General features: G+C 44.5%; 1 protein-coding gene across 2 annotated transcripts in view; it reads right to left on the reverse strand.

Annotated features, from left to right (window-relative positions):
• The window catches only part of RICTOR (RPTOR independent companion of MTOR complex 2), a 1,007,050-nt gene that overhangs the window by 433,947 nt on the left and 545,183 nt on the right, over positions 1-27,920 (reverse strand). For both annotated transcript variants that reach the window (XM_069221337.1, XM_069221336.1), the window contains exons 24-25: positions 24,496-24,572; positions 24,325-24,403 (exon numbers count right to left, since the gene is read on the reverse strand). In XM_069221337.1, the coding sequence (XP_069077438.1) occupies positions 24,325-24,403; positions 24,496-24,572 (156 nt within the window). The remainder of the gene's footprint in view (positions 1-24,324; positions 24,404-24,495; positions 24,573-27,920) is intronic.

Below are 27,920 nucleotides of genomic sequence, written 5' to 3' on the forward strand. Positions count from 1 at the left end.
GATTGGCTGCCTGTGCTGCAACCCTTTTGCCCGCTGCATCAAACTTTCAACTTTCTTTGTCGGGTGGTGGTGCATCCCCAGAAGTCTGTGAGTTTGCCCTTTTGCGGGCTGCACCTACTACCACTGAGTCAGGTGTTAGTTGTTGCGTGATGTACACAGGGTCCGTAGGGGGAGGCTTGTACTTCTTTTCCACCCTAGGTGTAATGGCTCTGCATTTGACGGGGTCTTGAAACACTTGTTTTGCGTGTTTTAACATCCCTGGTTATATCGGCAGACTCTAGTACTGGCTGTGTGTTGATGACAAAGAATTGAATAAAAAGTCATCCTCAATAGGTTCAGCATGCAGAGCTACATTGTGAAAAGTAGCTGCTCTGGACACCACCTGCATGTAAGCAGTACTATCTTCTGGTGGTGACGGTCTTGCCGGGTAGCAATCCGGACTTTTGTCAGATACTGGTGCATAGTATAGATCTCATGCATCTGGGTCATCCTGGCTCATCCCTGTGTGCGTTGGAGATTGCATCATTGGGGGTGTTGCAATTCTTGACAGTTGCGGTGAGTGCTGTGGCGATGGGTGTGGCGAAAAACGTGGTGGAGTTTTTTCTTTAGCCACTTTTGCTTTTGGCTGTTCATCTGTTTCTTGGAAAGCAAGTTTCCTTTTCATTTTAATAGGGAGAAGAGTTCTTATTTTCCCTGTGTCTTTTTGAATATGGAGCCTTCTTTGTGTATAGTCTGGTTCTCCCAGCTCTAATTCTTGTCCAAATTTATGGCCTTGTACTTGAGATGAAAGGCCTTGTTCTTCGGAATATGAGCTCTGTTTCGGCTCCGAGGCTGGGTGTTTCGGCACCAAAACTTTTTCCGCAGTCTTTTTCGGCTCCGAAGCCACCTTTTTCGGTTTCGGGGTGCCGATCTCTCGGTGCCGACTTTGGTCGGAGCCGGTATCGAGTTTGGTCGGGGCCAGAATCTCGGTGTGAGTATGGTCTGTGCCAGTATCTCGACCGGAGTCGGATGTCTTCGACACGTGTGTGCCCTTTTTCGGTGCCGATGGTTGGTCACCGTGTTTACGGGTTAAGCCATGGCCTGCGGAGGTGGCGTCCCCTGGGCTTTCATTATTTTGGTGTGAGTTTTGACCGGGGCAGTTTTACTCACGGTTTTCGCCAGCTGCTCACTTTCGGCCTCATCTGAGTCCAAGTCTGGAATGGAGAAAGTCCTCTTCTTCTACGTTGTGGTGTCCTGATGGCGTCGACGCCATTTGAAGCCTTCGAGCTCTCCGGTCCCGCAGCGTCTTTTTTGACCGAAATGCCCGACAGGCCTCGCAGGTATCCTCTTTGTGTTCGGGTGACAAACACAAATTACAGACCAAATGCTGGTCTGTGTAAGGATACTTATTGTGGCATTCGGGGCAGAGCGGAATGGGGTCCGTTCCATGAACCTTGAAGATGCATGCGGTCGGGCCGACTAGGCCCCGCTGGGGAATGGAAGCCCCGAAGGGCTACCGGAGCTCTTCTTTTATTCTGTGTCGATCTGCTATAACTAACCCGATACCGAACGCAAACAATACAGTCGAGTTTTCCGAGATTTAACTAACTTTCCGAACCGAAACATGGAGCGAAGAGGAACACGTCCTGACCCGATGGCGGAAAGAAAACAATCTAAGATGAAGTCGACGCCCATGCGCAATGGAGCCGAAAGGGGAGGAGTCCCTCGATCTCGTGACTCGAAAAGACTTCTTCGAAGAAAAACAACTTGTAACACTCCGAGCCCAACACTAGATGGCGGGATATGCACAGCATGTGTATCTGCAGATACACATGCCATCGAACATATATATATATATATGGAAAATGTCACTTACCCAGTGTACATCTGTTCGTGGCATGATCCGCTGCAGATTCACATGCTAGGCAGAGGTCCTGCCATCTAGTGTTGAGCTCAGAGTGTTACAAGTTGTTTTTCTTCGAAGGAGTCTTTTAGAGTCACGGGACCGAGTGACTCCTTCATTTCGGCTCCATTGCGCATGGGCATCGACTCCATCCTAGATTGTTTTCCCGCAGAGGGTAAGGTAGGAGTGATAGAGTGTAAAGAAAGAGATGTCCATGCAATGGAATAAAGATGTATATACAGATGTACACATTTTAAATGTAACAAACGGCTACAGGCTCCCGGGGAGGAGGGAGGGTGCATGTGAATCTGCGGAACATGCCACGAACAGATGTAAACTGGGTAAGAGACATTTTCAGTTCGATGGCATGTGTAGCTGCAGATACACATGCTATGCACAGACTACAAAGCAGTTGTCCTCCTCTAAGCGGTGGTCAGCCTGAAGGAGTTGAAGTTGTTTGAAACAGTGTTCTTAGTACAGCCTGTCCTACTGTGGCCTGTTGTGTTGCTAACACATCTACACAGTAATGCTTGGTAAATGTATGAGGTGTTGACCAAGTGGCTGCTTTGCAGATTTCTGTCATTGGTATATTTCCTAGAAATGCCATTGTTACCCCTTTTTTCTTAGTGGCGTGCGCTTTTGGTGTAATTAACAGCTGTCTTTTAGCCTTTAGGTAGCAAGTTTGGATACATTTCACTATCCATCTGGCTATGCCTTGTTTTGATATAGGATTACCAGTATGGTGTTTTTTGAAATGCGACGAACAACTGTTTAGTTTTCCTAAGTGATTTTGTTCTGTCGATGTAATACATTAAAGCTCTCTAAATATCTAATGTATGTAGGGCTCTTTCTGCCACTGAGTCTGGCTGTGGGAAGAAGACTGGAAGTTCCACTGTTTGATTTAAATGAAACGGTGAGATGAGTTTTGGTAGAAATTTAGGATTTGTGCGAAGTACAACCTTATGTTTGTGTACTTGTATAAAGGGTTGCTCAATAGTGAATGCTTGTATTTCACTAACTCTCCGTAATGAAGTGATTGCCACTAGAAATGCTACTTTCCAAGTTAGGAATTGAATCTGACATGAGTGCATGGGTTCAAAGGGTGGACCCATGAGTCGTGTGAGTACAATTTTAAGATTCCATGAGGGTACTGGTGGCGTTCTTGGAGGTATGATTCCTTTTAGACCCTCCATGAAAGCTTTGATGACTGGCACTCTAAATAGAGATTTGGTTTGTTTATTTTGCAAATAAGCAGAAATTGCTGTGAGATGTATCTTGATGGATGAAAAAGCTAAATTTGCTTTTTGTAGGTGGAGTAAATAACTTACAATGTCTTGTATGGTTACGTCTAAGGGTGTTATGTGTTTTGCTTGACAGAAGAAAACAAATCTTTTTCATTTGTTAGCATTACACTGCCTGGTGGTAGGTTTTTCTTGCCTGTTTAATTACTTCCCTACATTCTGGTGGAAGATTTAGATATCCAAACTCTAAGATTTCAGGAGGCAAATTGCCAGATTCAGCATTGCTGCATTGGGGTTTCTGATCTGTTATTTGTTTTGTGTCAACAGGTCTGATCTGTTCGGGAGTTTGATGTGTGATACTACTGACAGGTCTAGCAATGTGGTGTACCATGGTTGACATGCCCATGTTGGTGCTATAAGTATGAGTATGAGTTTGTTTTGACGCAGCTTGTTGACCAAAAATGGAATGAGTGGGAGAGGGGGAAAAGAGTAAGCAAATATCCCTGACCAATTGATCCATACAGCATTGCCCTTGGATAGGGGATGTGGGTATCTGGATGCGAAGTTTTGGCATTTTGCGTTTTCGCTGGTGGCGAACAGATCTATGTGTGGTGTTCCCCATTGTTGAAAGTATTTTTGAAGTACTTGAAGGTGAATCTCCCACTCGTGTGTTTACTGATGATTTCTGCTGAGAACATCTGCCAATTGGTTGTGTATCCCTGGAATGTATTGTGCTACCAAGTGAATTTGGTTGTGTATTGCCCATTTCCACATTTTTTGAGTTAGGAGGGAGAGTTGGGACGAACGTGTTCCTCCCTGTTTGTTTAGGTAAAACATGGTGGTCATGTTGTCTGTTTTGATCAGGACATTCTTGTGAATGAGAAGAGGCTGAAAAGCTGTGAGTACTAGGGAGACAGCTAACAACTCTAACTGATTTATGTGTAGCTGTCTGTGTTGGACATCCCATTGTCCTTGGATGTTGTGATTGTTGAGGTGAGCTCCTTAGTCAATCATTGATGCATCTGTTCTAATTATGGTCTGAGGCACAGGGTCTTAAAATGGCCACCCTTTGTTTAGATTTGTGGAATTCCACCATTAAAGGGACATGTATGTTTGGCGGTCTATCAACACTAGATCGTGAAGTTGACCCTGTGCTTTTGACCATTGTTGTGCAAGGCACTGTTGCAAGAGCCGCATGTTTAGTCTTGCATGTGTAACAACTGCAATATATGATCCCATTATTCCTAACATTTTCATAACAAATTTGACAGTGTACTGTTGACCTGTCTGTATCTGCGCTATAATATTTTGGAATGCTTGTATTCTCTGCGTATTTGGACTTTCAAGCGCTTTTTGAGTATTTAGTACTGCCTCTAAATACTGTTGTATTTGCGCAGGCTGTAGTTGCGACTTTTGTTAATTTATTGAGAACCCTAGAGTGTGCAGGGTTTATATTACATAATGCGCATGGTTTTAACACTGCGAATGACTGTTTGATTTTATCAGCCAATTGTCTAGATATGCAAAGACATGTATATGTTGTCTTCTTAGGTAGGCTGCGACTACTGCTAGGCATTTTGTGAATACCCTTGGAGCTGTTGTTATTCCAAAGGGTAACACCTTGAACTGATAGTGCTTTCCTGGAATGACAAACCTGAGATATTTTCTGTGCGCCTGACGGATAGGTATAAGAAAAAAATACGCATCTTTGAGGTCTAATGTTGCCATGAAATCGTGTTTTTGAAGTAGTGAGATAACATCCTGGAGAGTTACCATATGAAAGTGTTCTGACAGAATGTAAAGATTGAGGGTCCTGAGATCTAATATTGGCTTTAGGGTGCCATCCTTTTTGGGAATGAGGAAATACAGTGAGTAAGCTCCCGTCCCTACTTGATTTTGTGGCACAGGTTCTATTGCTTGTTTGAGTAATAGAGATTTGACTTCTTCTTGTAACACAGTGATATGCTCTCTGGATAGCTTGTGTGGTTTTGGTGGAATGTTTGGTGGAGTTTGTATCAATTCTAGGCAATAACCATTGCAGATAATTGATAATACCCAGTGCTCTGTGGTAATGTTTAGCCATTTGTTGTGGAATTTTTGCAGTCTTCCTCCCATATGGGAGGTGTGAACTGGAAGAGAACGGAACAAGTCACTGTTTACTTTGTTGTGAGGCTTGTTTAGGTGTTTGATATTTTCCTCTGCCTCTGGGGTACTGTCCTCTATATGTGCTCTTAAAACCACCTCGTTGGTATTGAGGTTGGTCGACCGGCTTTGGCTGTGAAGTGGATGCCTCTGCAGTTTGAGCCCTAAATCCACCTCTAAACTGGGGTTTGGGAAAGGATTCCCTGTATTGTGTGGTGTATAGTGCACCCATCGCTTTTGCGGTGTCTGAATCCTTACGCACTTTTTGTATTGCAGTGTCAACCTTTGGGCCGAAAAGCAGTTTTTTTGTTGAATGGCATATTCAACACTGCCTGTTGGATTTCAGGTTTGAATCCTGAGGACCTAAGCCATGCATGCCTCCTGATTGTTAAAGCAGTGCTGATGCTTCTGGCCACTGTATCTGCTGAGTCTAAGGTAGACCTAATCAGATTGTTGGTGATGGCTTCCCCTTCTTCCACTATCTGCTGTGCCCTCTTTTGCTGTTCCTTGGGGAGATGCTGAGTTATATCTTTCATCTCGTCCTAATGGGCCCTGTCATATCTAGCCAACAACGCCTGTGAGTTGGCTATTCTCCCTTGGTTGGCTGCCTGAGATGCCACCCTCTTCCCTGCAGCATCAAACTTCCTACTCTCCTTGTCTGGTGGGGGTGCATCACCTGACGACTGTGAGTTTGCCCTCTGCCTGGCAGCGCCTACCACTCTGTCTGGAGGGAGTTGCTGAGTAATATAGACAGGATCAGAAGGAGATGGCTTGTATTTATTTTCTACTCTAGGAGTAATTATTCTTTCTTTTACAGGCTCACTAAATATTTGATCAGCATGCTTTAGCTTACCGGGGAGCATAGGGAGCGACTAGTATGCTGCATGCGTGAAGGAGAGTGTATAAAACAAAAAATCATCCTCCATTGGTTCAGTGTGCATGGTGACACTATGGTATGCTGCCGCCCTAGCTAGCACTTGATTGTAGCCTGTACTATCCTCTGGTGGTGAGGGCTTAGAGGGATAGCAATCAGGATTATTGTCAGAAATGGGGTCTGGGTCATAAAGATCCCATGGGTCCACATTGTCTTGCTGCGAGTCAAATGAATGTGATGGTGAATACATTGGTGTAGAACTGGTAGGAGGAGAGATATGCAAGTGTGGAGAGTGAGGAGGAGACTGAGGAGAAGAAAAATAAGTAGGAGAAGGTCTTTCCTTTGTTTTTGGCACTTTAGCTGGAGGATGTGTAGTGTCCAATTCCTCCTGAAAGGCTAATTTCCTTTTAGGTTTTAGAGGAGGTGCTGTTAAATTTCTGCCCGTTTCTTTATGGCTATGAATCCTGGCTTGCCTTTCATCCATACTTCCATTATTGGCTGTATGGGGGAGTCCTCCTCAGTAGTTTTATGGCTTTTTTTAAGTGTTTTTGAAAGTCCATGCTCCTCAGTATACACAGCACTTTTCGGCTCCGAAGCTGGCTTCTTCGGTATCGAAAAAGATAGCATTGTGGATGGTCTCGGCTTCGAAGAAGATTTTTGAAATTTGGACTCGGAAGAGCGGTTTGCTTTGGCTCGACTCCGATGGCTTCAGAGGAGTGGACTTTTTCGGTGCCGAACTGGTGTCTTCTTTCGGGTCGAACCATGGCCTTCCGGCAGTGGCGGCCCCTAAGACCTTATGTTTCGGCTTAGATGGTACAGGGGCAGGCGTACTCACATGCTGTCCTGCTGTGACTGGTCTGTCCTCCTCAGAATCCTGGTCGGAGTCAGATCCTCGAACAGAGACTGCGGTCTACATGATTTCTTCCTCTTCGACGTCGAGATGTTTGGAACTTTTTGACGCCATCTCGAGCCTTCGTGCTCTTCTTTCCCGAAGTATATTTTTTAACCGGAAGGATCTGCAGGCCTCGCAATTTTCTTCCCGATGGTCCGGGGAAAGGCAAAGATTACAGACATGGTGTTGGTCTGTATAAGGGATTTAGTTTGGCACAGAGGACAGAATCGGAATGGAGTCCGATCCATGAGGCTTCCACGCGGTAAGACCGACCAGGCCCGAGTTGGGCGCGCGCACCCCGAAGGGCGAGTAGAGATGTTTGTTCCGACAGTACCGAAGTGTCTATAGAAGGTGTAACCTGATAGGAACAATATTGACGAGAAATGAAGCGTTTTCAAGGTTTTCTGAATCGAACTATCTGAGCGAAAGGAAACATGTCAGAACCCAACGGCGTAAAGAAAACAATCTAACATGGAGCCAAAGAGGAGTCACTCGATCCTGTGACTCGAAAACACTTCTTCAAAGAAAAACAACTTGTAACACTCCGAGCCCAACACTAGATGGCAGAAGTATGCACAGCATGTGTATCTGCAGCTACACATGCCATCGAACATATATAATATTTAAATAGATACCTTTTTGGTATACACAAACAAGCAACAGAGAGGCTCCACAGGTAGCTACTGTATCCACCAGAAAAAGTGTTATTGAAGGTAAGTAACTTGTCCTTCTGATGGATACATCTACCTGTGGATTCCTCACATTCAGAGGTGGGAGTTCAATCAGTAATTCTTTCTTAAAGGTATGCAGGGTGGCCCAAGTTGCTGCCTTACAAATGTCAACAACAGGGACACCCCTAGCCAAAGCAGAGGTGGACGACTTAGCTCTGATCGAATGAACTCTGGTACCTTCCTTGTTAGCCATGGCTTAGCACATCTTAATACAAAGGATGATCCATCTCGATATTGTCCTCTTCTGGATCGCCTTTCCTTTCATCTTGCCAACACACCCCACAAAGAGTTGATCATCAAGTCTGAACTCTTGTGTTCTGTCTATGTGAAAGCTGACTGCTCTTTTCGGGGCCAAGCGATTAAACTTTTCCTCCTCCTTAAAAGGAAGGGGAGGAGGATAAAAAGTAGGAAGGATGATAGACTGGCCAAAGTTGAAGGGAGTAACCTCTTTTGGCTGTAAAGCAGCTCTGGGTCTTAACACCAATTTATGCACGTAGGAAGCTGTGAAAGGAGGTTTAACATTAGGGGCCTGCAATTAGCTGACCCGCCTAGCAGACGTTACTGCCACTAGGGAAATTGACTTAAAGGTGAATAACCACAAAGGACAGCTATGCAAGGGTCAAATGGTGAACCCATTAAAAAAGTAAGAACTAAATTAAGATCCCACTGAGGTATTATAAACAGACTTGGAGGATATCTATTAGAAAGTTCCTTAATAAACCTTCAGCCTATAGGAGACTTAAATAGGGAGGGTTGGTCAAACAAACATATGAAAGCCGAAAAACCAGACAACTATCCTGTAACTGTTGCAATTGCACAATATTGCAGTGACAGGGAAAGCGCAAAATGCAAAATATCAGGTAAATGCGCTTGGAAAGGGACCATAGAACTCTCTTCGCACCACTTTACAAATGTAGCCCTTCTACCAGCATACACTGACTTGGTAGAGAGTCACCTGGATTCAGGTTGCCCTATTCAGTTTCCAGGCATGTAGGTGCAGGCTCTGGAGGTGGGGTTGTAGAAACTGTCCCTGCAACTGTGAAAGGAGGTCTTCCCTGTGAGGGAGACAGAGTGGAGTGCACACAGAGTAGAATGAGGTCTGTGAACCACGCCCTTCTTGGCCAATCCGGAGCTATTAATATGACTTGGGCCTGGTCTTGGCTAATGTTCGTCAGATCCAGAGGAATTGAGGCAGGGGGAGAGGGGGAAAGAGACTCAAAGGGCAGCTGGGAACCCCAGTCCAATTTGAAACGAGTCCCCCAGTGCATTGGATACTGGAGACTGCAGAACAATGGGCATTGTGCGTTCCTCGTAAATGGCACACAAGTCTAGCTGAGGAGTCCCCCATAGCCAGAATACGTGTAACACACTTCCGGATGGAGACACCACTAGTGTACATTCAGGACTCCTGCCCAGTGATTTGCTATGATTCAAATGCGATGGTCCTGAGCCCAGGACCAGAGTTGGAGAGCCTCTCTGCAGAGAAGATAAAACCTTACACCTCCATGTTCATGTACCACATTGCAGTAGTATTATCTGTCAAGACCTGCAATGACTGACCGCAAAGGGAAGGGAGGAAGGTCTTTAGAGCAAGACATATTGCCCGTAGATCCAACAGATTGATACGTAATGAAAATGTCACTTACCCAGTGTACATCTGTTCGTGGCATCAGTCGCAGTAGATTCGCATGTTTTGCAATAGCTCGCCATCTGGTGTTGGGCCGGAGTGTTACAAGTTGTTTTTCTTCGAAGAAGTCTTTCGAGTCACGGGACCGAGTGACTCCTCCTTTTGTCTCCATTGCGCATGGGCGTCGACTCCATCTTCGATTGTTTTTCCCCGCAGAGGGTGAGGTAGGAGTTGAATTGTAGTAATAGTGCCCATGCAATGGAGTGACTAAGTATGCACCTATTTAAGGTTGAGATGATACATATATAAATAGTTGAAGGTAACTTCCAAACTGCTACAGGCTCCCGGGGAGGCGGGTGGGCACATGCGAATCTACTGCGACTGATGCCACGAACAGATGTACACTGGGTAAGTAACATTTTCAGTTCGATGGCATCTGTCGCTGTAGATACGCATGTTTTGCATAGACTAGTAAGCAGTTATCTCCCCAAAAGCCTGTAGGAGTGGAAGTAGTCTGAAATAATGTTCTTAATACGGCTTGACCTACTGTGGCTTGTTGTGCGGATAACACGTCTACACAGTAGTGCTTGGTGAATGTGTGAGGCGTAGACCATGTGGCTGCCTTACATATTTCTTGCATTGGGATGTTTCCTAGAAAGGCCATGGTAGCACCTTTCTTTCTGGTTGAGTGTGCCCTTGGTGTAATGGGCAGCTGTCGTTTAGCTTTAAGGTAGCAGATTTGGATGCATTTAACTATCCATCTGGCTATACCTTGTTTTGATATTGGGTTCCCTGCATGAGGTTTTTGAAATGCGATAAATAGTTGTTTAGTCTTTCTGATGTTTTTTGTTCTGTCAATGTAATACATCAATGCTCTTTTGACATCTAATGTATGTAGTGCCCTTTCAGCTACGGTATCTGGCTGTGGAAAGAACACTGGAAGTTCCACTGTTTGATTTAGATGGAACGGTGAAATAACCTTTGGCAAAAATTTAGGATTGGTCCTTAGGACGACCTTATTCTTGTGTAGTTGTATAAAAGGTTCCTGTATTGTAAACGCCTGAATCTCGCTTACTCTTCTTAGGGAAGTAATGGTGATGAGAAATGCCACCTTCCAGGTTAGGAACTGTATTTCGCAGGAGTGCATGGGTTCAAAAGGTGGACCCATAAGTCTAGTTAGGACAACATTTAGGTTCCATGAAGGAACAGGTGGTGTTCTTGGTGGTATAATTCTCCTAAGGCCCTCCATGAATGCTTTAATGACTGGTATCTTATATAGGGAAGTTGAATAGGTAGTCTGCAGGTATGCAGATATTGCTGCAAGGTGTATTTTAATGGAAGAGAAAGCCAGGTTAGATTTTTGTAAGTGAAGCAAGTAACCCACTACATGTTCTGGAGTTGTGTGTAATGGTTGTATTTGATTAATATGGCAGTAGCAAACACACCTCTTCCATTTACTTGCATAGCAGTGCCTGGTGGATGGCCTTCTGGCTTGTTTTATGACTTCCATACATTCTTGGGTAAGTTGTAAGTGCCCGAATTCTAGGATTTCAGGAGCCAGATTGCTAGATTCAGCGATGCTGGATCTGGGTGTCTGATCTTTTGGTTGTGCTGTGTCAACAGATCTGGCCTGTTGGGCAATTTGATGCAGGGTACTACTGATAGGTCTAGCAGCGTTGTGTACCAGGGTTGCCTTGCCCAAGTTGGTGCTATTAATATGAGTTTGAGTTTGTGTTGACTGAGTTTGTTTACCAGGTAAGGAAGGAGAGGGAGAGGAGGAAAAGCGTAAGCAAATATCCCTGACCAGTTCATCCATAGGGCATTGCCTTGGGACTGTTTGTGTGGGTATCTGGATGCGAAGTTTTGGCATTTTGCGTTCTCCTTTGTCGCAAACAAGTCTATCTGAGGTGTTCCCCAGAGTTTGAAATAAGTGTTCAGAATTTGGGGGTGAATTTCCCATTCGTGGACCTGTTGGTGATCTCGAGAGAGATTGTCTGCGAGTTGATTTTGGATCCCTGGTATAAATTGTGCTATTAGGCGAATTTGGTTGTGAATTGCCCAACGCCAAATCTTTTGTGCTAGCAGGCTTAACTGCGTGGAGTGCGTCCCCCCTTGCTTGTTTAGATAATACATTGTTGTCATGTTGTCTGTTTTGACGAGAATGTATTTGTGAACTATTATTGGTTGGAAAGCTTTTAGTACTTGAAAAACTGCTAGAAGTTCTAGGTGATTTATACGCAGTTTTGTTTGATGAACGTTCCATTGTCCTTGTATGCTGTGTTGATCGAGGTGTGCTCCCCACCCTGACATGGAAGCATCTGTTGTTATTACGTATTGTGGCACTGGGTCTTGGAAAGGCCGCCCTTTGTTTAAATTTATGTTGTTCCACCACAGAAGCGAGAGGTAAGTTTGGCGGTCTATTAACACCAGATCTAGAAGGTGACCCTGTGCTTGTGACCATTGTGATGCTAGGCACTGTTGTAAGGGCCTCATGTGCAGTCTTGCGTTTGGGACAATGGCTATGCATGAAGACATCATGCCTAGGAGTTGTAATATCATCTTTGCTTGTATTCTTTGTGTTGGATACATGCGTTGTATGATGGTGTTGAAATTTTGAATTCTTTGTGGACTTGGAGTGGCTACTCCTCTTGATGTGTCTATTATGGCTCCCAGGTATTGTTGTACCTTGCACAGCAGAATTTTGGATTTTGTGAAATTGACGGTGAACCCTAGTTTGAAGAGGGTTTGTATGATATGATTTGTGTGATTTGAGCACTCTATTAACGAATGGGCCTTGATTAGCCAGTCGTCTAGATATGGGAACACATGTATTTGCTGCCTTCTTATGTGTGCAGCGACTACCGCTAGACATTTGGTAAAGACTCTTGGTGCGGTTGTTAATCCGAAAGGCAGTACCTTGAATTGGTAATGTATTCCCTTGAATACAAACCTTAGGTATTTCCTGTGCGATGGGTGTATTGGTATATGGAAATAAGCATCCTTGAGGTCTAAAGTTGCCATGTAGTCGTGTAGTTTTAGCAATGGCAATACTTCTTGTAGTGTGACCATGTGAAAGTGGTCTGATTTGATGAAAGTGTTCACTACCCTGAGGTCTAGGATTGGTCTCAGCGTTTTGTCCTTCTTTGGTATCAGAAAGTACAGTGAGTAAACTCCTGTGTTTATTTGTGTGTTTGGCACTAATTCGATTGCATTCTTTTGCAATAGTGCCTGCACTTCTATCTCCAGGAGATTGGAATGGTGTGTTGTCAAATTTTGTGCTTTTGGTGGTATGTTTGGAGGGAATTGTAGAAATTCTATGCAATAACCATGTTGGATAATTGCTAGAACCCAAGTGTCTGTAGTGATTTCCTCCCATGCTTTGTAATAATGACCTATTCTTCCCCCCACTGGTGTTGTGTGGAGGGGGTGAGTGACATGTGAGTCACTGTTTAGTAGTAGGGGTTTTGAGGCTCTGAAATCTTCCTCTATTCCTAGGGAATTGCCCTCCTCTATATTGTCCCCGAAAACCTCCTCTATACTGTCCCTGGTAACTGGACGGTGTTGCTTGTGAGGTGCTGGCTTGTGTGCTCTGACCCCGAAACCCCCCTCGAAAGGGTGTTTTACGGAATGTGCTGTAATTCCCTCTGCTCTGCGGCGAGTAGAGTGCGCCCATGGCTTTGGCAGGGTCCGTATCTTTTTTGAGTTTCTCAATCGCTGTGTCCACTTCTGGACCGAACAGTTCTTTTTCGTTAAAAGGCATATTGAGAACTGCTTGTTGAATCTCTGGTTTAAATCCAGACGTTCGGAGCCATGCATGCCGTCTGATAGTTACAGATGTATTAATTGTCCGTGCAGCTGTATCTGCAGCGTCCATGGAGGAGCGGATCTGGTTGTTGGAAATGGTCTGTCCCTCCTCAACCACTTGTTTTGCCCTATTTTGTAAGTCCTTGGGCAGATGTTCAATGAGATGTTGCATCTCGTCCCAGTGGGCTCTGTCATAGCGTGCAAGTAGTGCCTGGGAGTTCGCGATGCGCCACTGGTTTGCAGCTTGTGCTGCGACTCTCTTACCAGCTGCATCGAACTTGCGGCTTTCTTTATCTGGGGGTGGTGCATCTCCAGATGTGTGGGAGTTGGCCCTTTTCCTAGCTGCTCCTACAACGACAGAGTCTGGTGGCAGCTGTGTAGTGATGAAAACCGGGTCTGTAGGAGGCGCCTTATACTTTTTTTCCACCCTTGGTGTGATTGCCCTACCTTTGACCGGCTCCTTAAAGATTTCTTTTGCGTGCCGGAGCATACCAGGGAGCATAGGCAGGCTTTGGTATGAGCTGTGGGTGGAGGAGAGTGTGTTGAATAAAAAATCATCCTCGACCTGTTCTGAGTGGAGGCTTACGTTGTGAAATTGTGCTGCTCTAGCCACCACTTGAGAATACGCGGTGCTGTCCTCTGGTGGAGATGGCTTCGTAGGGTATGCCTCTGGACTGTTATCCGACACTGGGGCGTCGTATAGGTCCCATGCGTCTTGATCTTGGTCACCCTGGCTTATGGTGGTGTGAGCTGGGGAGTGTGATGGAGTTTGTGCTGGTGAGACGTTAATCACGGGCAGAGGAGAGGGTGGTGGGGTAACTCTTTTCACCACTTTTGGTTGTGGTGTCTGTTCAGTTTGGAACTCCAACCTTCTCTTTCTTCTAATGGGGGGAAGGGTGCTTATTTTTCCTGTCCCCTGCTGTATGAAAATACGCTTTTGCGTATGGTCCACATCAGTTGATTGTAGCTCTTCCTCAAACCTATGCTTTTGCATTTGGGAGGTTAGCGAGTGCTCTTCTGTATAAGAGCCTGAAGCTGGGTCGCTTGCAGTTTGTTTCGGCACCGAAACCCTGCCTGCGTGTTTTTTCGGCTCTGAGGGGAATTTTTTCTTTTTCCGGGCCGAAACCTCTCGGCGTCGATCTTCTTCGGTGCCGCTGTCTCGGCGTCGAGCCGTGTCCACACCGGCATCTCGGTGTCGAGGCTTGTCTCCAGCACTTTCTCGGTCCCGAGAAGGCTGCGTGCCGGTGTCTCGACCGGAGTCGGACGATCTCGGCACTGTTTGGGCCTTTTTCGGTGCCGACGGTCGGTCACCGAATTTATGGGTGGAGCCATGGCCTGATGGCAGTGGCGTCCCCTGGGCCTTGTAAATCTTCCTCTGTGTGGTTTTCGACGTCTTACTCACGGTTTGTGTATCGTCGAATCCTTCGGAATCTGAGTCTTGGATCGAGAAGGTACCTTCCTCTTCTTGTTCCTCGAACTCTTGGTGGGCTGTCGGCGCGGACGCCATCTGAAGTCTTTTGGCTCGACGGTCTCGAAGTGTTTTTCGGGACCGGAACGCACGACAGGCCTCACAGGTGTCTTCACTGTGCTCAGGTGACAGGCACAGGTTACAGACCAAGTGTTGGTCTGTATAGGGGTATTTATTGTGGCATTTGGGGCAGAAACGGAACGGGGTCCGTTCCATCGGCGTTCTTCAGCACGCGGTCGGGCCGACCAGGCCCCGACGGGGGATCGAAAAACTACCCCGAAGGGCACCGGAGCTCTTCGATCTTCGATACGGTGTTGAATCTAACTACGCCGATCCCGAACGCAACAATACCGACGAAAATCTTCCGAAATTAGCTATCTTTCCGTTCCGAAACTCGGAGCGACAGGAACACGTCCGAACCCGATGGTGGAAAAAAAAACAATCGAAGATGGAGTCGACGCCCATGCGCAATGGAGACAAAAGGAGGAGTCACTCGGTCCCGTGACTCGAAAGACTTCTTCGAAGAAAAACAACTTGTAACACTCCGGCCCAACACCAGATGGCGAGCTATTGCAAAACATGCGTATCTACAGCGACAGATGCCATCGAACCAACTGTTACACTGGAGACCAAATTCCTGTGATCTCCACATCCCACAGATGAGCATCCCAACCTATTTGGAGGCATCCATTATTACTGGACAAAATGACTTTTCCCCAAGATAGATTGCCATCCACACTCCATCGAAGATCTGCTGCAGTGTCTGTGAAGATTCTGCATGACTCTGAGATCTCTGTTGTGCTGAAACCGCTGCCTGCGGAGGCACCACTGAAGGGCCCTCATGTGCCAGAGTGCATGGGTGACCAACAGAACGCAGGATACCAACCGACTGAGTAGGCATAAGACCTTCAGGACTTGAACCATTGCTCCATTCTGAAACATCTGAATCATACAGGGAGTGCAGAATTATTAGGCAAATGAGTATTTTGACCACATCATCCTCTTTATGCATGTTGTCTTACTCCAAGCTGTATAGGCTCGAAAGCCTACTACCAATTAAGCATATTAGGTGATGTGCATCTTTGTAATGAGAAGGGGTGTGGTCTAATGACATCAACACCCTATATCAGGTGTGCATAATTATTAGGCAACTTCCTTTCCTTTGGCAAAATGGGTCAAAAGAAGGACTTGACAGGCTCAGAAAAGTCAAAAATAGTGAGATATCTTGCAGAGGGATGCAGCACTCTTAAAATTGCAAAGCTTCTGAAGCGTGATCATCGAACAATCAAGCGTTTCATTCAAAATAGTCAACAGGGTCGCAAGAAGCGTGTGGAAAAACCAAGGCGCAAAATAACTGCCCATGAACTGAGAAAAGTCAAGCGTGCAGCTGGCACGATGCCACTTGCCACCAGTTTGCCCATATTTCAGAGCTGCAACATCACTGGAGTGCCCAAAAGCACAAGGTGTGCAATACTCAGAGACATGGCCAAGGTAAGAAAGGCTGAAAGACGACCACCACTGAACAAGACACACAAGCTGAAACGTCAAGACTGGGCCAAGAAATATCTCAAGACTGATTTTTCTAAGGTTTTATGGACTGATGAAATGAGAGTGAGTCTTGATGGGCCAGATGGATGGGCCCGTGGCTGGATTGGTAAAGGGCAGAGAGCTCCAGTCCGTCTCAGACGCCAGCAAGGTGGAGGTGGAGTACTGGTTTGGGCTGGTATCATCAAAGATGAGCTTGTGGGGCCTTTTCGGGTTGAGGATGGAGTCAAGCTCAACTCCCAGTCCTACTGCCAGTTCCTGGAAGACACCTTCTTCAAGCAGTGGTACAGGAAGAAGTCTGCATCCTTCAAGAAAAACATGATTTTCATGCAGGACAATGCTCCATCACACGCGTCCAAGTACTCCACAGCATGGCTGGCAAGAAAGGGTATAAAAGAAGGAAATCTAATGCAGGGATGTGGAATTCCTATTGCCCGACGCCCGGGACATCTGGTTTGGGGTCAAGGGCAACAAGTTTTTATGTTTACTTTGTCCTTGGGACAAGTAGGCCCAACCCCCTGCAGCACAAACCCTTTGGCTGCCTGTTTACAGAGAGTGGAACTCTCTGCAGTTGACAAATGGGTTTCCAAAAGATAATGCTGTTCGAACTTGTATTTATGGTTCATTATTTGAAAGCCTTCATTATTAGGGTGAGTGCTGTAAATAAATGTTTTAAGGTCACACTTCACTACTGACGTTGGTTCCAGTACAAAAAAAAAAAAAAAAACGTGTACACACATGTTTGAAAAGTTTAGACTAAGAGGCTAAGAATAATTCTCCCAGAATGCTCTCTGGTTTTATGCAAATGAAGTGTCATTTAATAAAATGTGTTGATGCATGCTAGTATTTCCCAAAAATATTTCTAATGGAAAATCAGTGTAACCATTTTCAACACGATTATGGGAAGCATGAAAATAAACAAACACTGACAAAGCCAACTGATCTGACATATTTTTATAAGTCTTTTAGTTTCATCAATGCGTGTCTTGTTTTGACATGGCTTTTGTAATACTTTATTGTTGTGGGAGCTACCAGGCCCTCAACATTGTAACAAACACTGGCAAAACCCCCCCAAAAGGTTTTTGAACTCTAAAAGCACACGTTGCCACCAGTGGCATAACAAAGGCCCCGCAGCCGCCCTCCAGGGGGCCCCTTCAGCACAGCACCTGCCCTGAGTGAGTCTGGAGAGGGGGCTCCTCCATGTTCTTTGCAAAGGGGCACCCTCCAGTTTCGTTACGTCACTGATTGCCACTGTAGTTCCCGACACTGAACAAAACTACTTTGTGTGGCAATATGCTCCTTGTGGAAGAGCAGAATACGATCACTCACAGTAAAGCCAGCCGAAAGAGAGAGAAATAGAAGTTTAATAAAAACAAAATGTCTTTTTTAACACCAGACCTAATTAGGGACCAAGACCCACATGTAGGTAGCTTTTTGCATGTCGCAAACAGCGACTTTCGCTGTTTGCGACGTGCAAAAAGCACACTGCGATGCACAAGCCCAGTTTTGCGATTCAGTAACCTGGTTACCGAATCACAAAACGGGTTTGCGACTCGCAATTAGTAAGGGGTGTTCCCTTCCTAATTGCGACTAGCAAGGGAAATGTAGGATTGTTTCGTGACCGCGAACGCGGGCGCAAACCAATTGCAGTTTGCACCCATTTCAAATGGGTGCTAACACTTTTGCAAAAGGGAAGGGATCCCCTTGGGACCCCTTCCCCATTGTGAATGTCCCTGCAAACATTTTCTCAGAGCAGGCAGTGGTCCTGCGGACCACTGCCTGCTCTGAAAAAATGAAACGAAAACGTTTAATTTTTCATTTTTGTTATGCATCTCGTTTTCCTTTAAGGAAAACGGGCTGCATTACAAAAAAAAAAAAAAAACTGCTTTATTGAAAAGCAGTCACAGACATGGTGGTCTGCTGTCTCCAGCAGGCCACCATTCGCCAAGGGGTCGCAAATTGCGACCCACCTCATGATTATTCATGAGGTGGGCATTTGCGAAGCCCTTGTGAATCACAGATGGTGTCAAGGACACCATCCTACATTCGGATTTGCGACTCGCAATTTGCAGGTCACAAATCTGAACCTACCTACATGTGGCCCCAAATTCTTAAAGAAAGTCACAAAAGTGCACCCATGGTATATGTCGTACCCCTGTAAAATATTTGTGAACTGTATTTTAGCATGGGTGAATACGATGTGTAGATTTGCTCATGTGAAAATCTATTGAGCATTTGCAAGTTCATTTTCCCTCCAGCCACTTTCTTCCCAACCCTGGAAGAAGTTCTAATTCTGCCATTGTCAGGAGTAAATGTCCAACCTTTCTTATTATGGGAAAATATTAGAGAGAAGCTGGTAAAAATCTTTAAAACATGCAGGTTAGTAGGTTTGCAGACTTAAAGGCATTCCAGCCCTGGAACTATTGCTTTCTGCTTCCTCCAGCCCAAGTATGCAGATCTGCAGAAAGGTGGCAAAATAAGGAAATTGCTACAGTAGGGATTGAAACTGCAAGTATTCAAGCCCTACTATGGTAGTAGCCCTGGCATAATCAGAGAGGCTATTAATTGCGGCCATAATTTGTCGCCACACTACATGGCACCAAAGGGACAAGTAGATCTTTTTACAGGACAAGTAGATTTGAGAAGCAACCTGTCCCCTGGACAAGTAGATATTTTAATAAATTCCACACCCCTGTAATGACATGGCCTCCTTGTTCACCTGATCTGAACCCCATTGAGAACCTGTGGTCCATCATCAAATGTGAGATTTACAAGGAGGGAAAACAGTACACCTCTCTGAACAGTGTCTGGGAGGCTGTGGTTGCTGCTGCACGCAATGTTGATGGTGAACAGATCAAAACACTGACAGAATCCATGGATGGCAGGCTTTTGAGTGTCCTTGCAAAGAAAGGTGGCTATATTGGTCACTGATTTGTTTTTGTTTTGTTTTTGAATGTCAGAAATGTATATTTGTGAATGTTGAGATGTTATATTGGTTTCACTGGTAATAATAAATAATTGAAATGGGTATATATTTTTTTTTTGTTAAGTTGCCTAATAATTATGCACAGTAATAGTCACCTGCACACACAGATATCCCCCTAACATAGCTAAAACTAAAAACAAACTAAAAACTACTTCCAAAAATATTCAGCTTTGATATTAATTAGTTTTTTGGGTTCATTGAGAACATGGTTGTTGTTCAATAATAAAATGAATCCTCAAAAATACAACTTGCCTAATAATTCTGCACTCCCTGTATACTGAATGTCTTGAATCCTCTGCGGAGGAGGATAGCCACGATTCACTGTAATGTCCAGTACTGCCCCTATAAACAAGGTGTGCAGAGGGGGCTCCAGGTAAGACTTAGGCACATTTATGGAAAAGCCCAGGTTGTACAACTGAGTTGTCAACTGCAAGTGATGCAACACCAACTCCAGAGACTTGGCTTTGAGCAGCCAATCGTGTAGATAAGGGAATACTGGTATTCACCACCGTATGAGATGTGCGGCAACCACTGTCATCACTCTTGTGAAGACTCAAGGTGCAGAAGTAAGCCCAAACAGTAGGACCGCAAACTAATAATGTTGCAACCCCACCATAATACAAAGATACTTCCTGTGCATTTGCAGAATGGGGAAGTGAAATATACATCCTGCAAATCGCCTGAAACCATCCAGTCTTCCTTATCCAGCACAAGGATCACCTGTGCTAGGGTCAGCATTTCAAAATGTTCCTGCTCGAGGAACCAATTCAAAACCCTGAGATCTATTATCAGATGCAAATGATCGTCCACTTTGGGGATCGGGAAGGAGTGTAAGTAACATCCCTGATCCAGTTCCTGTTCGGAATTAGCTCCTTTGCACCCTTCAAGGGTAGTGTTTAGACCTCCTGCTGAAGCAACAGGGGATGTTCGGAACAAAAACTGTGCAGAGGAGGGAAGGGAGGGGGAAACGCCTGGAAGGATAGGGCGTATCCATTCTCTACAATACTCAATACCCACAGGTCCGATGTTATGGAGGTCCACTGTATCCAACCTCCCATGTTCCAAGATGGGGAACTAGGACCGCTTTCCTGTAATGTTGAATGAGGAGAAGGAAAGCTGATGGGCGTCTCCTAGCTGTCTCCCTTTGCCATGCCATCTTTTGGCCCTATAAAGAGGACTGGTTGACTGTTGTTGCTGGAAATGCTGTCTGCCATTAAAGGAATAGTTCCGGCCTGTAAGGAAATGCCTTCAATGGCATGGTTACCCCCTAACTTTTTGCCTTTTGTTGATGCCAGTTATGAATGAAAGTGTGCTGGGACCCTGCTAACCAGGCCCCAGCACCAGTGTTCTTTCCCTAAAATGTACCTTTGTTCCCACAATTGGCATAGCCCTGGCACACAGAGAAGTCCCTTGTAAATGGTACCCCTGGTACCAAGGGCCCTGGGGCCAGGGAAGGTTTCTAAGGGCTGCAGCATGTATTATGCCACCCTGGGGACCCCTCACTCAACACATGCACACTGCCTCACAGCTTGTGTGTGCTGGTGGGGAGAAAAATACTAAGTCGACATGGCACTCCCCTCAGAGTGCCATGCCCTTAACTCACTGCCTGTGGCATAGGTAAGTCACCCCTCTAGCAGGTGTTACAGCCCTAAGGCAGGGTGCACTATACCACAGGCGAGGGCATAGCTGCATGAGCAGTATGCCCCTACAGTGTCTAAGCCAATTCTTAGATATTGTAAGTGCAGGGTTAGCCATTAAGAGTATATGGTCTGGGAGTTTGTCAAACACGAACTCCACAGATCCAAAACGGCTACACTGAATACTGGGAAGTTTAGTATCAAACTTCTCAGCACAATAAATCCACACTGATGCCAGTGTGGGATTTATTGAGAAATGCACACAGAGGGCATCTTAGAGATGCCCCCTGTATACCAGCCAAACTACTTGTGCTAGGCTGACCAGTTTCTGTCAGTCTACCACATGCAGACGGGTTTCTGGCCACATGGGGTGAGTGCCTTTGTGCACTCTATGGCCACGAACAAAGCCTGTACTAGGTGGAGGTGCTTCACACCTTCCCCTGCATGAACTGTAACACTTGGCGGTGAGCCTCAAAGGCTCAAGCCTGGTGTTACAGCGCCCAAAGGCACTGTAGCTAGTGGAGATGCCCGCCCCCCCGGACACAGTCCCCACTTTTGGTGGAAAGTACAGAGGAGATAATGAGAAAAACAGGAGTCACCACCCTCCAGCCAGGACTGCCCCTATGGTGCCCTGAGCTGAGGTGACCCCTGCCTTAGGAAATCCTCCATCTTGCTTTGGAGGATTCCCCCCAATAGGATTAGGGATGTGCCCCCTCCCCACAGGGAGGAGGGACAAGGAGGGTTTAGCCACCCTCAAGGACAGTAGCCATTGGCTACTGGCCTCCAGCCCTAACACACCCCTAAATTGAGTGTTTTTTGGGGTCGACCCTGAACCCAGGAAACCAGATTCCTGACGACCTGAAACAAGAAAGACTGCTGACCTGACAGCCCCACAGAGACGACGGAGACAAGAACTGACTTGGCCACACAGCCCTACCGGCCTGTCTCCAGACTCCAAGAACCTGCAACAGCGACGCATCCAGTGGGACCAGCGACCTCTGCCAACTCAGAGGACTGCCCTGCACCCAAAGGACAAAGAAACTCCCAAAGACAGTGGCTCTGTTCAACCAACAAACAAACAACCAACTTTAAAGGGACTTCAGCCTCACTCCGGAAGCGTGAGTCCCCAATACTCTGCACCCGACGCCCTCTGGCTCATTTCCAGAGAAAACAACACAACAGAGAGGACTCACAGGTGACTCCAACGATGTGGACACCATGAGACGACCTCCCTGCACCCCCACAACAACACCTGCAGAGAGAATCTAGAGGCTCCCCTGACCGCGACTGCCCGAAAACAAAGAACCCGACGCCTGGAAGAAGCACTGCACCCGCAGCCCCCAAGACCGAGAGAAACCAACTACCTGTGCAGGAGTGACTAGCAGACGGCCCTCATCCTTGCCCAGTCAGTGGCTGGCCCAAGAAGCCTCCCTGTGCTCTGCCTGCATCGCCAGAGTGACCCCTGGGTCTCTCCACTGATTTCAATCTAAAACCCAACACCTACTTTGCCCCTGGAAAACCAGTTTGGCAACTGGTTTCCTCTCTCCTGTCCCAAGTGCCAGCCTGTTTGCCTGAAAAATGGAGCTGTCTCTCTTCCAAGTGCAATCCATTTGCCCTTAAAGGCGGCTTCTCCTCTGAAGCCCACATTTTGGGCCAACATCAGTGTGGCTTCCTGCAGGAGGATTGTGACCACTCCTCTCAGTGCAGGCCTCTACTGTATCCTTTCCTGGGAGCCACTAGCACGTCTCCCAGCAGGGTGTAAAGCTGTCTTGGCGACAGTACCTAGTGTGCAACCTGTATGGGCACAGGGGAGTAAAGGCAACTAAGCAAAAACTTTGCTAAAGCTGCATACGTTAACTTGTTTCTTTAATTTCGACCTGAGAACGAAGTTGGGCTTAATGTAACAAGTTGTTGAATACCTTTGATTATCCACTTTGGTTGCATCACTCCAGAGTTAGCACTGCAGAGGGGTCAGCATGTAAATTTGTACTCGACAACTGGGGAACCAAGTCTTTCCACAGTAAAAAGGACTGTTTCTTGCTGCGACTACTCCTCAGAATATGTAAAAATATGTGTCCTGTCTGTGAGATATGTTGCACCCTGCCTTGGGACTCGATAGGCTTGCCATAGGAGTGACTTACACATATGTCAGGGGGAGGTCTGTCTTTGCCACTACTTTAAAGCTTAATGTCAGGCTAGGAGTTTGGAAAACCAGCAGTATCAGTATAAAACATTTGAAGGCGACCATTCAAAAAGAGGCATTTCTATACAAAAGGTCAGGCAGAACATCAGTCCTTTCAGTCTGATCATGTAGACCCCGGCATATAGACAGCCGATTCTTGCATGGGCATCAGAGCGGAGGGACGAAGGAATATGTGTAAGTGCATGTTTAACAATACTTCTCAATGAAGTAATATAATCTGATTTAAGTGAAATGCTTCCACTTTTAAAATATATCATTGTTATGAATTTATCTGGATTGAACAAGGAGTGTTTCAAAGAGGAGTCAGCATGAGTGTTAACTTATACCAGTCCAAAAGAATGGAGCAACAGGGTCATGACTCAGCCAGCTTCCAAGGCAGCCGATGTGGTACACAATTTTTTGCTGCAACTTAAAAGGCACCAGGGAAGCTCCTCCCAAGATTGACCACATTCCAAGTGCACTCCGATGCTGCTACTTAATCCTTGGCAAAGCACTAAGGGGCTGGCAATTAGAAAAAGCAGTGTGCAAATGTCCTGGGCTGTTATAATGAGCCAATGACAATCACACTATATTACTGACTGCATTCAGCCAATTGGAACCAGTGTTGTTGGAACCATTTTAAGGTAAAATAAATCTAAGCGCCACATAAGAAAGAAGTATTGCAAATGAGCCATGCACAGGCAGCAGGAGAGCGGTAGTAATGTGGTATGTAACCAGTGGTGCATTTTGGAGCACACAGTCACAAATATACATTTACAGTCAGCATATTTTCCATTGAAATTGTCACAAAATTTCCCAATGACCTACAGTTTTACTGCTAAAACCATATAGTGTACAAGTGATGATGTATGTAAATCAGGGTTCAGCAAATATTTATCTTTTGCACATCACCAAGTAACGTTTTGATTTGTGTCGATCATATAAAAATCTTTATTTCCTTCACATTTCTACAAAGTGATTTCCTAACCGCTGACCTAATTTGTAAGCAATTAGTAAGAAGACAAAACATGACATTTGACTTCTGCTTTTGAATGCATAGGAAATGTGACAAGATAAAACAAAGTTTAAAGACAATAATTTTGCTTTCACTTTCTGGATGAGCAACATCTGTACTTTGCCAGCCCACGTTCTCTCACCAGAACAGGCCAGTAGACACTGACCACCAAGTGGAAAGTAGATTTTTGAGGGTCTATTCTGTCTTATTTAGGTCACATTTAGTTTAAAACACAAGGTAGGGTAAGTAAAATTAAACTCTACTATACAATTTGCGAAACCTTAAAATGTAAATGTACCTTCTGCCATTTTTCCAGTTGTTTTGTCACATAACCTCGTTCATTTAGGTAGGAAAATCCCTTTGGAATGGACAAGAATCTGAGAATGTAATGTCAAAGAATTAATTCAACACAATACACAAATAATGTTAAAGTAACTATTTAAGGGGTTTCGGAAATAGCTATACTCACCTAAGTAGCAGCAGTAAACCTTTATCTCCTAGATGGGAGAGGGCTGGTTTCATCTGGATGAGAGCATGAAGATTGGCCTAATAAAGAAGAAAAATAAATGTTTATCTCACTGGTATATGCTCAAGTTTAAACTCTGATTTTTTTTTCAATATCTTTATTAACTCCAAGGAACCAATTGATGCCAATAATTAACTTGTTACAATTTCATAAAAAATATCACAAAAAGGAACAGATCTCTACTATCTGCAACCGGGTGCTATTTCTTAATAGTGACTTTTGCTACTGGATATAACCAGCTGACACTATAACACAAATACTCGGGACCATTACATATGAGAGCCGTTTATTATTTAAACAGTAGTTTATTGAGGAAATTGTCTACATAGGAAAAAAACAACAGTTCCTTCAGGTTGTCAAATGCAATTTCTCACTAGCATTTGGACTTAATAGTATAACTGATCCTAATCAGAAATGGTAATTACAAGCAGATTTTATATGACCACAGAGGGGTGGTGCATATAACATATCTCGCTAAGGTTCAGTTTCTGAAAGAGTATATTGGAAAGGAAATCCCCATTTTGTTTGCACTATGATTCCATGTGAATAAAATAGAAAAGGTGCTACAATATACAACGTAGGCAACATTTATAAAGGAATAACTGTGAAATAAATGTTGAAAAGAAAGAGTCAGTTTGGGTTACATGAAAATGCAGACAACAGGAACTCTGTTCAACTTCAGTGTAGGATCATGAAAGTGGCTTAAAAAAAAAACAGTCTAGCCATTGTAGTTGATATATTAAAACACATGTATGTTAATTATGGAAGTATTCTTCAGGACTAAGTTGTCCTTTAGGTAGCACAATAGGTTCAACAAAATTATTGCTAAGTACCAGGCTGTTTACTTATGTGATTAAAATGTGTACGCCTATTAGGTGTTTCACTTATGACAGATTGAAGATATCAGTCCAAAGAGTGGCGGATTTAGAAAAATTTATATTTATGTATGTCAGGTGGGGAGGAAAGCTTTTACACAATTCTGCTGCAACAACAGATAAATAACACCATTCTAGACAGTTTGGTCTCATTTTTGGGTCACAAAAAGCTTATAAGAATTCAAAAGTAGTGTTTTAGTGAGGATGCATATTTGTAGATGGATGATAAAAATTGGACCGTCATTTTAACAAGGCTTTGAATTATGCAAGTGCCTGGAAGTTACCTCCAACAGGGAGCCAGCACAAAACTTGAAAATTTCTGATTGGATGTTCATTGTGCCTGAGCAAGCAGTGCGCCGAACAGCAGCCTTTTGGGTGCGCTTTAAGTTATGCAGCAAATAATGGTGGAATGGCAAAATAAATGCAATTGGTATAATCACTCCAAAAAGCCTTTACATACTTGTTTCATAAGGCTTGGGGTTCTGAAAATATACTGTTAAAGAGGTGAAAGAAATTATTCTTTCAAACACTAGTGATTTGAGAACTCACCTTCAATTTAGGATGTAGGATAACTAGAAAGTTATTTACTTTGGCTACCAGACGCGATGAGATGGAATAGTTAGTCACCTATTGTCCAATTTCTCTATGATGGGCACCCAGGCTTAAGTCATAAGCAATGAATAATTCTGCCTGCCTGTGAAAAACCAGAGCACGCAGACATATACATACATATGTATCAAGGTTATGAAGGCAACAATAGAAGATGCGTGTGTTGTTATGATTAGGTTAGAGCTTCTATTTACGGGATGTTTTATATTTTTTTCTCTAAAACGATCCTGTGCTCCTTGATGCAGAAAAAAGTCAATACAATTACCCTAAATTTCGGATAAAAGTAACTTTACTCAAGCGCTCAAGATCGTCTTTGGTTCGTATAAATCCTTTCAGTAGTTTGAAAAGTTTGAGAAACTGTTGTTTAAAAATTGTTTTCGGACTTGGTATAAAAGAGTTAAATGATAGAAATCTCTTTACAGTTGGAAAGGTACATTTTCGATGCGATTATAACTTTTAATACTGTTTAATGAATTTGCATTAAAAACGGCAGATGGGTAGCTTACACTTGGCATACAAAGAATTGTGGAATTATTTGACAATACCATATGGAAGGTGGCAGACATTTAGCATGTTTAGTCTTCAGATGGTATGGCAAATTTTGTGCAGATTGATAAAAAGTGGTAGGGGCAAAACATTTTCATGTGCTGATGTCACTCACAACATGTCATGCCGGCCTATGACTGGGTACGATGGCGGGTGGCACATGAATCTATGAAAAATAACAATACTGGGGAACTGTAAGGACAGGTAGGTAACTTGTTTTTCTCCAGCATTTTCTTTTTCATAGAGTCACATGCTCGAATCAGAAGAGCAAGCAGCGTTAAAGCTCAACATGTTTATTGCAGGCTAATATTATGAAACAATATCAAGTTAATTTAGATGGAATTCTGTTGGTACTTATAGAATTAATTTTGTATTCACTTGCAGAATAACTGTGCTTTAAAAAATTCAAACATGGATCTTTAAAAGCAACAAGCCTGGCTTTCAAACCCTCTACTGACTAATATTAAGGCCCACACCACCAAAGCCGTCAATATTACTTATTAATGGATGCTCAATACGTGAGTCTGAAGGGCAGTCTCATCAGTTGTGCAAAGGACAAATTAGGTTTCCATGCTGGTAATAGGCAGCAGATATGTGGGAACACTCTGAGAAGCCCTCTAAGAAGTTGATAATCCTAGAACCAAATAAAAAGTAACGCCTCAGGAGTGCTGAAATCTTGATATGGATGGTAAATTAACTATAATAGAGAAGTGTTTCAATTGAGATTTGGACAGCTGTGACACAAATTAGGCGCTGCAAAACTGTGGCGTGTCACCTGATGTGAAAACCTCTCCCACTAAGCCAAACAAGTTTTCCTAGTTGATGGTGTTCTTCTTTGATGTTGGAACACATGTCTCTCTTGACAGAATTAATAGATGGGAGAGTTCCACGTATTCAGGAGCCATGAAATTTATTTGAGAATTATCAGATTGTGATGAATAATCTGGTCTTTGTTGCTGGTTAGAAGAGTTTGATGGTTGCCCAAGCGAATGAGGACATTCCAATAGATGGAAAAAATAAGTGAACCAATACAGGCAATAATGCCAGCACCGTTGGGATCACTTTGCACAGTTCCCTCTTGATCTACTCGATACAGCGTCATACAATGGCAAGTGGAAACAGGTGCTTGGCAGAGATCTTCGACCATGACACTGAAAGCACCTCTCCCCTTAACTCTGAATTTCGTAGCCTGCTTGCAGAGAACAGGCACTTCTTGTTCTGCACTGCTGTAAATAAATCCAGTGTAGGATGCCGCCACCAATTAATAAGCTGCCTCTAGTTTGAAGCTGTTGTCCTGAATTATCTTCCAGCACTGTACCATAACCTTGATCGCAGCAG

This window comes from Pleurodeles waltl, chromosome 1_1, assembly GCF_031143425.1.
Source record: "Pleurodeles waltl isolate 20211129_DDA chromosome 1_1, aPleWal1.hap1.20221129, whole genome shotgun sequence".
NCBI classification, from domain to species: Eukaryota; Metazoa; Chordata; class Amphibia; order Caudata; family Salamandridae; genus Pleurodeles; species Pleurodeles waltl.